This window comes from Laccaria bicolor, genomic scaffold (genome assembly GCF_000143565.1).
Source record: "Laccaria bicolor S238N-H82 LACBIscaffold_5 genomic scaffold, whole genome shotgun sequence".
NCBI classification, from domain to species: domain Eukaryota; kingdom Fungi; phylum Basidiomycota; class Agaricomycetes; order Agaricales; family Hydnangiaceae; genus Laccaria; species Laccaria bicolor.
Window position 1 is genome coordinate 396,452 of NW_001889876.1, and position 10,937 is coordinate 407,388.

Genomic DNA, 10,937 nt, shown 5'->3' on the forward strand with positions numbered 1-10,937 from the left:
CGATGGAGAGAGGAAGACAAGCCATCACCATTATGAATTCTCAACCTATTTCATCGCCCCTCACCATTTATTCAGCTTTTCACAGGTCCATTGAACTCTGATTTGCGTCAACGTCAATTTACCGATTGTTTTGCTCCCGTGAATATGTCCACTTTCGGGATTGAGCGCCCTCGAATGGCTCTTAATACAACTTCCGCGACTGCCAGCCCATCCAGAGAATGATTTGGCATGCTCAAGCGTTGTGACAGTACCGGTACGATTCTGCTGTTTCATTCCCCTCAGTATTACTAACACCCTTCAGCGGAATCACTGGTCTCGAACATTTCCCCCAAACAGCCCTTCTCGACGCTTCAAACACATTCGGCCTCTCCTAGAAACGTCGCTCTTCCTTCCCCTCGCTCGCTTGCTGGGTTCATGCCAAATTTTTATGGCATACTCAATAATGGAGATTCGTGGGCCTCTCGACGTCGTATGTAAATAAGTATATCGATTATCACACTCATGACATAATTTGTAATGTTTTCTCAAAGTTGCAACTCTAAAGTGAATGACTTTAAAAAAGTAGGTAAAAGAGTAGGCACTGAAGTCAAACGTCGACGCGCCTGCCTTACTTACATCAATAGATGGGACCGTCAACAGGGCACGGACATAGGTCTCTTCCAACATTGTTTACGTCCTTCAAGGCACGCTTCTTAGCGCTCCACTTTTGGGTTCGAATAACTCTATATGAGAGCTAATGGATTGCTAATCCTCCCACGGCCCAGGCTGGTGGTAGACGGACTAAATCAGCTCCACCAGAATTGTTTGTGAATTTTGTTTTTTCCTGGTGGGGTCTTGTCATGCTCTCCATGAGGCTTCTGCGGTACAAAGCCTCAAGGCCTAGCGTATGTAAAAACATTCAGAATGACAAATCAACCCAAGTACTATTGTCCAACCACAAAAAGTCTGCTAAAAAAAACTCTAAGGGAAAAGGCACCTGCAAATCAGGACACCAGGGTGACACCAGCAGCCGGGAGTGTTATTAGCTCCCCATAGTCGTCTTTGATTTTGAGGAGCTGTGTGCCCTGAGATAAAATGTTTATTCAATAAATAAAAATTAGGGCGACACGTAAACTTACGTCCGGCAAACGGCTCGACGATAGGACTGTCGCGTAGATTATCGGGCCAGTAGAACACCAGTAGAAAACACGGGTACCTGCCTGTGTGGAGTGAGTACAGGAATAAAAAAGAGCGGTAAAAATTGCTAACGGGGAATGTGTTCATGGTCAAAGTAGTAGTAGTCGAGGTAGTGACCTGAAGAGAACTTGACGCGTACTGTTTCTTATATGCAAATGGAAGTCAACCCTGGGATCGTAAGAGAAGCAAAATCACAGACCATTCGTTGATAGGATTTCGCAAAGACTCCCAGATGGGAAAGACATTTGCGTTCCAAATGGCAAGCACATGAAGACTGTGAAGTGATTGAAACAAGCTGGCGGAAACTCAGGGAGATTAATCAAAGACTGGGGAGGCATCACCGACAGTGGTACCTTGAAGCCGAAGGCATTTCGGATCACTTCATAATATCTCCAAGTCGATGGGAAATGAAGATCAGAGGAGATTTGAGGACAAGAAAGGAGGCATGCTCCCGGAAATCGATCTCCGCGGAATGAGAAATCCCTGATGAGGAATCAAATTCGGGAGATCAATCAATTGAGAGGAACGAGTGACGGTCAAGTGTAGGAGATATCTTTCACCGCCGTGTGCACCTGAGACGCATGCAGGATGAGCATGCACAAGTACTCATACGTTACATTATAGTTCAATGGTACTCCACATGGTCAATTGTACCTATGTACCATAGAGCTACCCCAATGGGGCCAATGCTATCTAAACACTATTGAATAAAGTTGGGCCCAATGCATGCTTTTACCTTAAGGTGCGATGGTGTGGCCCAATTGTAAAATATCCCGCAACATTGGGCCCAATTGCTATTTAACACGTGATCATATGCTGGTCCGACGAAAAAGTAGGCCGAAAGATATATCCGAAGACAGGGAGAGGTCACTACTACGACGCCGATTTCTCCGCCTTCTCAATCCTTGCTTCGATCCGAAGCTCCTCTTCCTTCAGCATGATCATAGTATCCAACTGCCTCAACTGATCCTCTACGTGTGCCATTGCATCCAAAAGAGCATCTCGAGCTCTCAAACCCTCCTCGTATTCCCGATTCAATACCCTGTGGGCGATTCGGGCGTATTCCAGTGGATTGGTAAGTCTTCCCGCATCAGGCAGGCCATCTTCGGCTCAAATTGAAATCCGGCAGTTGACTTGAAAGCGGATTGCAACTTACGGATTGTTTATTCCACGAGGAGTGAGATTTCCCCCCGCATTTGACGATGACGAGGCCACTGGAAGAGAAGCATGAGCGTCGATAGACGAGGCGGTGCCTTTGTTGTTGAAACCCTCAGCTGGGGTATGTTGTAGATCGGCTCGATCTGCGAGTTGTTTGAGCAAGTCGTCTGTAATGAAAAACTATCAGTAAACGTGACTTTGGAGTTTTGGCAACTTACCTGAACTTGTGGGGAAAGACATCGGCTGGCTAAGTAGAATGGACAATGCAAGATGCGGGTGTTCCAAAAGTTCCGAAACAAACGTGATGAATCCGAAATAGGCAATGTTGATTTTCGTTACTCCCACGGTGATTCCTTTATCTTCAACCAACATCCAAGTCGCGTTCCTCTCATATTTCCCTACCTCCACCATGCCCTCTCACCTAGCTCAATTCCAATTTCCCCAAGGATATGGTGAAGCCCCGATGACAGTGTACCAAGCGGAAGGCATCATTGCCTCAATCCCAGGAGTCACCGACAAGATCGTCAACTGGTTTAAAGGGGAATACCGCCAGGCGAACTCCTCTGATAGGCTCAAGAAGGAGGTAATGATGCGGCAAATGATGGTGAGTGGCTTGGTAGTTATGAATTGCACCAACACTAACCCCTGGTAGCAATATTACATTAGTGCTCTGAAAACGACGGGGAAGGACAAAACCACCGACCTTGAACCCCTCGTGGTTCGAATTCTTCAAGAGGCCCTCCGAATTCAAGAGGGCTCTTTTAACTGGGCAGTTATCGCCGAACCCCCTGCTAAACCGATCTACGAAGATTTCCTCGCCGCATGGGATGCCCCCGGCGACGATGAGCCCGAAGTCGTCACCAAACCATCTAATCCTCAGGAGAATGCGAAGGGGAAGGGCCGTGAGACTGGGACACCCGTGGATGAAACTCCGAAGCACACCACCCGAGGAGCCAAACGTAAATTGGAGGAGGAGGAGGACGCCGAGGTGGAAGGAGAAGAAGAAGAAGAAGAAGAAGAAGACGAGGAGGAGGGGGAGGAGGGGGAAGAGCAGAAGCGGGATGAGGGGCCGAAGAAAAGGTTGACGGGGGCGACGAAGAGAGTGAGGATCAAGTCCGCGGCGGAGGTGAATTCCGGGGATGAGGGAGGTGATGGTGGCAATCGTTCCACCCCAAAGCGGCCTCATCCAGATGGGGTTTGCCAGGCATGTAGGAATGCGGGGCAAGTTTGTCTCCTCAGTGTCTCAGGTCGAACTGCTTGCGACCGATGCAACGGGCGGAAGGAAAGGTGTAGTCTGACCAAGGGTAGAGGGGGTGAGAAAGGCGAATCGACAACCAAGGGTAGCGGTGAGAAGGGGGAATCCGCGAAAAAGGCTGAGCCGAAGAAATCGGGCAAGAAGCCCACCCTCCCCACGAAGCCCTCTTCGTCGGGATTGAAGCCGTCGGGATCCAAGTTGACTGGAACCCATCTTCTCGGGGAGAAGATGACGGTATTCAGCAATCCCAACTTCGAGGGGATTTCACCAATTCCACCGAAGTCGATTGGGGAGCTCGCGGGGGACAGGGGACAGTCTGAGCCAAGTGTCAGGGTGAGGAGGCGGAGAAGTGAATCCGTTCGAGAGGGAAGCATACGGCCTGGACATGACCAGGAAATTCCAAGTAAGTTGATTTTATTTTTTATTTCAAGTCGTTTATACTGTCAGCACAAGTGGCTACCACCTTTATGATAAAACCAAGGCACTTGCCTGTAGAGCTGTGTGTATAAGTCCACAAGTTTTATGAAAGGCCTTTCATAGGTGTGTCCTGTGTCTTTCTTTCTCATAAAGGCTATAAATGTAGGCAAAGACCACAGGATCCTTTCATAACATTTCTTAGGACCTTTCATAAAAGCTTTCATAATTATTATCATGTGCTTTCTATGAATATTTCATTGAAGCTGTTCAGTTCTTTCATTGTACTTTTCATAATTAAACCTGTGTGCTTTCAATAGGTATTTCATTCACTGGGTTAGGTGTATTCATTGCCTTTTTCATAATTAATGGTGTGCACTTTCATTGAATATTTCATTAGGAATTTTCGGCGCTTTCATTGCTTTTTTCATAATCAATCCAGTGTAATTTCAATAAATATTTCATTGACTATGTCAGGTGTATTCATTGCCTCTATCATATTTAATGGTGTGTGCTTTCATTGAATATTTCATTAGGAATATTGGATGCTTTCAATAAATATTTCATTCCCTAGGTCAGGTGTATTCATTGCCTCTTTCATTAGGAATTTCAACGATTTTCATTCCCCTTTCATTAATTAATGGTGTGCGCTTTCATTGAATATTTCATTAGGAATATTGGATGCTTTCATTGTACTTTTCATAATTAATGTTGTGTGATTTCAATAAATATTTCATTCCCTAGGTCAGGTGTATTCATTGCCTCTTTCATTAGGAATTTCAACGATTTTCATTCCCCTTTCATTAATTAATGCTGTGTGCTTTCATGTGCATTCAAATAAATATTTCATTGGCTAGGTTATATGTATCCATTGCTTCTTGTGCACTTTCATTGAATATTCCACAGCTTTCATTGGGATTTTTCATTGAGTATCTCTCAATATTTCATTCCAATTTCATATCTACCCCCAGGGCTATCATTATGATTTTTCATTATATTCCATGATAGCAATAAAATAGCTATTATGGTCCGCATTGGGAGGGTGGTCACATGACCAATTTCCAAAAATGGGAAAAAAACAAAAGTTGTAGCTCTTCACCATAGCTTTCTGAATCAGTTGGAATTATGTTCTAAAGTGCTTCCATTGTGGAGATATGAGGTAAAATGTTTTCAAAAGTGCTGCGTTTTTTTTTGTTTTTTTTTGCATTTTTCTACATGAAAAGAACACTAAACAACATGATTTCAACAGATTTAGAAAGCTAAGAGAAGGGGCTACAACTATTGTATCGTGGGAAATTTCTCCCAAAAAGGAAGGTACATGCCCTAAAAGGGTAATTGACTACAAAAGATTGCTCATATACTACAAAAGTCAGTCATAGCCTACAAAGTTTACTTATAGACTACAAAAAGACTACAAAAGTCAGACATAGACCACAAAGGTCAGACAAAGACTACAAAAATTAGTAGTGTCTGCTTTTCTCATTACAAAAGTAATAGTGTCCGCTTTTTGAGATTAAAATGGTTTGTAGTGTCTGTTTTTTCAGACTACAAAAGTTAGTAGTGTCTGTTTTTTTCAGACTACAATGGTTTGTAGTGTCCGCTTTTTTCATTACAAAAGTTAATAGTGTCCGCTTTTTGAGACTACAAAAGTTAGTAGTGTCTGTTTTTTCAGACTACAATGGTTTGTAGTGTCCGCTTTTTTCATTACAAAAGGTAATAGTGTCCGCTTTTTTCATTACAAATGTTAATTGTGTCTGCTTTTTGAGACTACAATAGTTTATAGTGTCCGCTTTTTTCATTACAAATGTTAATAGTGTCCGCTTTTCTGACATATAGTTTGTAGTGTGGTTGACTATGTATGTATAGGTCATTGGGGATATGGTTGAAGGATTGGGATGAGTTGACATTCTGCCACTCATGAATAGTTGCTTTTGATGTCAGGTCCATGGCTGTTTTTCATACTTGCAATATGTCCTGTCTTTTCACATGAGAAGCCACTATCCTATCTTTGATGTTGGTCAACCTTCCACTGAGATCAGTATCTGCTGTCCTATGTCTGACCACAGTCAATCTTCACATGATTTTTTGGAGGGATAAATTCTCTGTCCTACCAGAGCAACTTGTCATGTCTTTCAATACCAGGACCAGTTGTCATTGTCCAAGCCTTCACCACTGGGGTCAGCCTTGAGTAGATTGATTTAAAGGTATCAAAAGTGAAGTATATAGGTGGTTTGGTCCTCTCTGCTTCTCAATGTCTATCCAGGATTCATGTGAAACACACCCTTTGATTAGATAGGATAGTGACTTCTCATGTGAAAAGACAGGACATATTGCATACAACTTTTGTTTTTTTCCCATTTTTGGAAATTGGTCATGTGACCACCCTCCCAATGCGGACCATAATAGCTATTTTATTGCTATCATGGAATATAATGAAAAATCATAATGATAGCCCTGGGGGTAGATATGAAATTGGAATGAAATATTGAGAGATACTCAATGAAAAATCCCAATGAAAGCTGTGGAATATTCAATGAAAGTGCACAAGAAGCAATGGATACATATAACCTAGCCAATGAAATATTTATTGAAATGCACAATGAAAGCACACAGCATTAATTAATGAAAGGGGAATGAAAATCGTTGAAATTCCTAATGAAAGAGGCAATGAATACACCTGACCTAGGGAATGAAATATTTATTGAAATCACACAACATTAATTATGAAAAGTACAATGAAAGCATCCAATATTCCTAATGAAATATTCAATGAAAGCGCACACCATTAATTAATGAAAGGGGAATGAAAATCGTTGAAATTCCTAATGAAAGAGGCAATGAATACACCTGACCTAGGGAATGAAATATTTATTGAAAGCATCCAATATTCCTAATGAAATATTCAATGAAAGCACACACCATTAAATATGATAGAGGCAATGAATACACCTGACATAGTCAATGAAATATTTATTGAAATTACACTGGATTGATTATGAAAAAAGCAATGAAAGCGCCGAAAATTCCTAATGAAATATTCAATGAAAGTGCACACCATTAATTATGAAAAAGGCAATGAATACACCTAACCCAGTGAATGAAATACCTATTGAAAGCGCACAGGTTTAATTATGAAAAGTACAATGAAAGAACTGAACAGCTTCAATGAAATATTCATAGAAAGCACATGATAATAATTATGAAAGCTTTTATGAAAGGTCCTAAGAAATGTTATGAAAGGATCCTGTGGTCTTTGCCTACATTTATAGCCTTTATGAGAAAGAAAGACACAGGACACACCTATGAAAGGCCTTTCATAAAACTTGTGGACTTATACACACAGCTCTACAGGCAAGTGCCTTGGTTTTATCATAAAAGTGGTAGCCACCAGTCCTGTCAGCAGGAGACACACTCCTGTCAGGCCTCAATGACGGGTCTAGCACCCCGCCCCAAATATCGGATCCCTTCACCGATCGGCTGGACAACATTTCGCTCCACCAAAGGCATCAGATGAGCGAGCTTGAAAGGCTCACGGTGAAGCTCCGGGATGCCAACTCCCGCATCGACACATTTTCGGCTACGAGCCTTCGGCAAAAAGACACGAACATCGCTGAGTTGGAGCAACAAGTGGAGATCCACAAGGCGACCATCTCAGACCTCCAGCAAAAGCAAGACCTGACTACCAAGGTCCTGGCCGCGTTGTCGGCACACATTGAACATCTGGAGGATGCTGGAGGCGCGGTAGATGGGGGGGATGCGACCTTCGCTGTCGATCGAGGGCTAAACGAGATCAGGGGAGAGATGATCGATATGGAGCAGAGGATCGCGTCGGAGTACCAGGACAAGAAGGAAGTCGACGCCGTGGCCTCCAATATGGAGGTCATCCTCAACACCTTCATCGACGATGTCAACAAAGACCTTCAAGAAGGTCATCGTAAGACTGCCAACATTGCCGGTCGCCTTTCTGAACTCGAACGCCGAAAGCTAGATGAGAGGATCGGCCATGTAGAAGCCCTCAGCTTCGAGTTCCTCACTGCCGCATTTGCCCAGACGAAGGGTGATAGGGGCGAGTACGAGGAAAAGATGGAACGACGTCGGTGGGAGATGGACAGATTGGCTTCGGCTCCACGAGTCCCTACTGCCGGCCCGTCGAACGCCATGCCTACCGCTGGCCCATCGAAAGAGGTTCCCACCTCCGCTCCAGTCCCTTCGGCAACACCTGCCCAACCTGAGGAAGTCGACACCAGCGAGGACAAGTCAGCTCGAGTCATTGCTCCACTACCCCGACGAAATGTGCCTCAGTCGTCGGCTGGCACGACCGAAAGGTTTGGGGGCTGGGCTGGGCTATCGGCACCAGTCCCATCGATGTCCGAGTTAGAGTCCACACTAAAGGTAGCGGTTGATATTCTGACAGCTACTGGGGATGACAGGTACTCCTCACAGTTCAATGCCAAGGCTGACCATGCGCCAAGGAGGGAGACGCCGACGATGAAAAACGTTGGCCCATCGTCGGATCCCATCACCGAAGCAGTCACTCCGAAGCCACCCAGTTCTGAGGTCATGAACTTGGTGGATCAGGGTGAGGACCAAGGTGACAACCAAGCTGATTCGACCAGGGAGCCGGAAGCTGAGAAGGGTGAGCAGAGCGAGGGGGCTTGAACTATCGCCGGCGGCATGGCCCCTTCTTTTTCTTCATGTCATATATATCATTTTGCGACTTCAATGTTTTTTCTTACCTTGTAATATTTTTTTGGTGCAATTTATGATCTTCTTTTGGGATGCCTTGGATTGGAAAGGAGTCAAGACAAATAGCACCGACAAAACTAGTGAATCCAATCCGACGAAGCCGTAACCAGTCTTACGATTAATGGCCGACGAAACAGTGGGTCCGACGAAATGCTAAATACTAGGCTACAATGACTAAGTCCCAGCTTTCCTTGGCCTCCCTCGGCCTCTCTTGGGTGGGTTCCCAGATCCGCCAGCTGGCTTTCTACCTTTCATCGGCTTCGGTTCAATTGTCTTCGCCACCTCAACTGGAAGCTTGCTTGGTGGCTTGGTAACCCTTTTTGAGGTTCCGGGTGCTTCCTGTTCTGCCTTTCGTTTTCTTGTCTGCATTCCACCCATTCCACCAACAGGCAAGGAAGTATTGGCTGGGCTCTCCGCCAGCCGATGGGTTGTGTGAGCAGCTGATGCCGGATGGCCTTCGTCGGATGCGATGTGCAGCAATCCCGGCGATGGCACTACTGCCGATGGCAACATCATTGATGGTGTAGCAGGCCTTTCAAAGATCACCGCAGGCCGAAGTAAAGGGACTGACTGTGGGGTATGCCGCATTACATCAATCATTTTCGGAACTTCTGGACCGACGTTGGCATCTCCTGATGGTCCGGCGGCGGCAAGCTGCCAAAACGAATCAAAAAGATCTTTGAGACGGGGTGTAGAATATTTAGCCATTAGTCCAACAGAACTGTCGATATTCCTTGCTGGTAATGTGTAATCATTGGTCTTTGTTTGATTCATCTGGATGACTACATCCTTCGGTGCTGTAGAACAAGGAATATCAGCGTTGGCTATTGATGAACCGCCAGCCCCGATTGACGATGAAATCCACAAAGTTGCATCGGAAAGCGTGCTAGCCAGGCTGCTGGCAAAGGCATCTTTTTGGATGTTCTTTGTCCTTTCGTCGGAGGGTCTTTCATCGGAGGGAGAGGAAATGGCATTGAGCTGATTCGGAGCCGATGCGTGGTGATTTGGCGAAGATGCTTGCTTATCTTCGGTTAGGGCTTTGTCTCCTGCAACCAGAGGTTTATCGGTGATGGCGACTCTGAAATCGTCGGTGGCTGGATCATTCGCCTGTTCGGCAGTACCGCCTCCGACGGTACTGCCATTAGCTTGGAACAGGCCTGAGGATTCTGCCCAGCCCTGAAAGACTTGGAATTCAGTCTGGATACGGTCCGGCGACCAGCACTTGTATTCGGGTAGCTTGTTGGTGAAGGCCATCCAGAGGGAATCTGGTTCCTGGGAGGTTCCGCCAGTGTTGTTTTCCTTCAGTGGCCTGTCACCGAACTGATTGATCTGCTCGTCATCCGAAAAGGCGAAAAGGTCAACGCCATTGAAGTCAAAGTCTTCCCCACTGTCCAAGTCGGGTTCGTCAACAACCCTCGGCTTTTTGATTGGTCGAGGTTTGATCTTCTTTTGTGTAGTTGTCGCTGGAGATAGATCGTCATCGGAGGTAATAAAATCCACCGAAGCCTTCAACTTCTTCTTCGGCCGACCTTTGGCAGTGTGCTGTTTCCCCCTCTTCCGAGTCAAGTCGTCGGATGGTTTGCAGCCCTTCTTCGGAGGTTCGGCTTTGACGATTTCACCAGCATACATCACCAACTTCCACCGAAATGCTACCAAGCCCGATGATTGCCTTGCTAACCAAAATCGCAAAAGCTTTCGAACCTTAACAACCGTGAGATGCGATGGCTCCCTATCTATAGACTCGTAACCTGGTAAATATTCGGCGGAAATGAAGTCTTTCGGTGCGTTTATAACATTGGTCCAAGGAACACGCTGAGTTCCATCCTTGGTTGCCAGAGCTTCCGGCAAATCAGGTAGGCTTCCAATGGTAGGGGAGCAAGAACATACCGTAATGGGCACCGAGGTAAGACCGAAGCAGTGCCTTTTGCCACTTGATTGTTGCTTCTCCCGTGAGATCTGAAGGCCAAGTCGCTTCTTCGGGAAGTATCGGCTCTCCATCTTGATCCACGTCAAGTTCCATTAGGGCTCCTCTCAGCTGGAGACGTAGAATCGGCTGCTCTTCGGACATTTTATAAACCCTCTCCAAATACTTGCCCCAAGTTCTATCCGTTACAGGAGCATCATTAAACATATCCTTGTAGGCCGTGCCCCCTCCCAGCTCATTGTTAAAATCAAACCTTGCTGAGAC

General features: G+C 45.5%; 4 protein-coding genes across 4 annotated transcripts; 2 read left to right on the top strand and 2 right to left on the bottom strand.

The window, feature by feature from the left end:
- Positions 1-983: 983 nt before the first annotated feature.
- On the bottom strand, positions 984-1,378 carry LACBIDRAFT_313536 (uncharacterized protein; the record flags this gene model as incomplete). Its single annotated transcript, XM_001877644.1, has 4 exons — positions 984-1,064; positions 1,119-1,199; positions 1,249-1,293; positions 1,376-1,378. The coding sequence occupies 4 exons, from the start codon at positions 1,376-1,378 to the stop codon at positions 984-986; spliced, it is 210 nt and encodes a 69-aa protein (XP_001877679.1).
- Positions 1,379-2,328: 950 nt separating this feature from the next.
- Positions 2,329-2,574, bottom strand: LACBIDRAFT_313537 (uncharacterized protein; the record flags this gene model as incomplete). The annotated part of the gene is made up of 2 exons (XM_001877645.1): positions 2,329-2,501; positions 2,553-2,574. 2 exons carry the CDS (start codon positions 2,572-2,574, stop codon positions 2,329-2,331), a joined length of 195 nt encoding a protein of 64 aa, XP_001877680.1.
- A 169-nt stretch (positions 2,575-2,743) lies between these two features.
- Positions 2,744-4,450, top strand: LACBIDRAFT_323970 (uncharacterized protein; the record flags this gene model as incomplete). Its single annotated transcript, XM_001877269.1, has 4 exons — positions 2,744-2,938; positions 2,987-3,992; positions 4,324-4,374; positions 4,404-4,450. The coding sequence occupies 4 exons, from the start codon at positions 2,744-2,746 to the stop codon at positions 4,448-4,450; spliced, it is 1,299 nt and encodes a 432-aa protein (XP_001877304.1).
- Positions 4,451-7,513: 3,063 nt separating this feature from the next.
- On the top strand, positions 7,514-8,662 carry LACBIDRAFT_313540 (uncharacterized protein; the record flags this gene model as incomplete). The annotated part of the gene is made up of 1 exon (XM_001877270.1): positions 7,514-8,662. The coding sequence occupies one exon, from the start codon at positions 7,514-7,516 to the stop codon at positions 8,660-8,662; it is 1,149 nt and encodes a 382-aa protein (XP_001877305.1).
- Between the last annotated feature and the right edge of the window lie 2,275 nt (positions 8,663-10,937).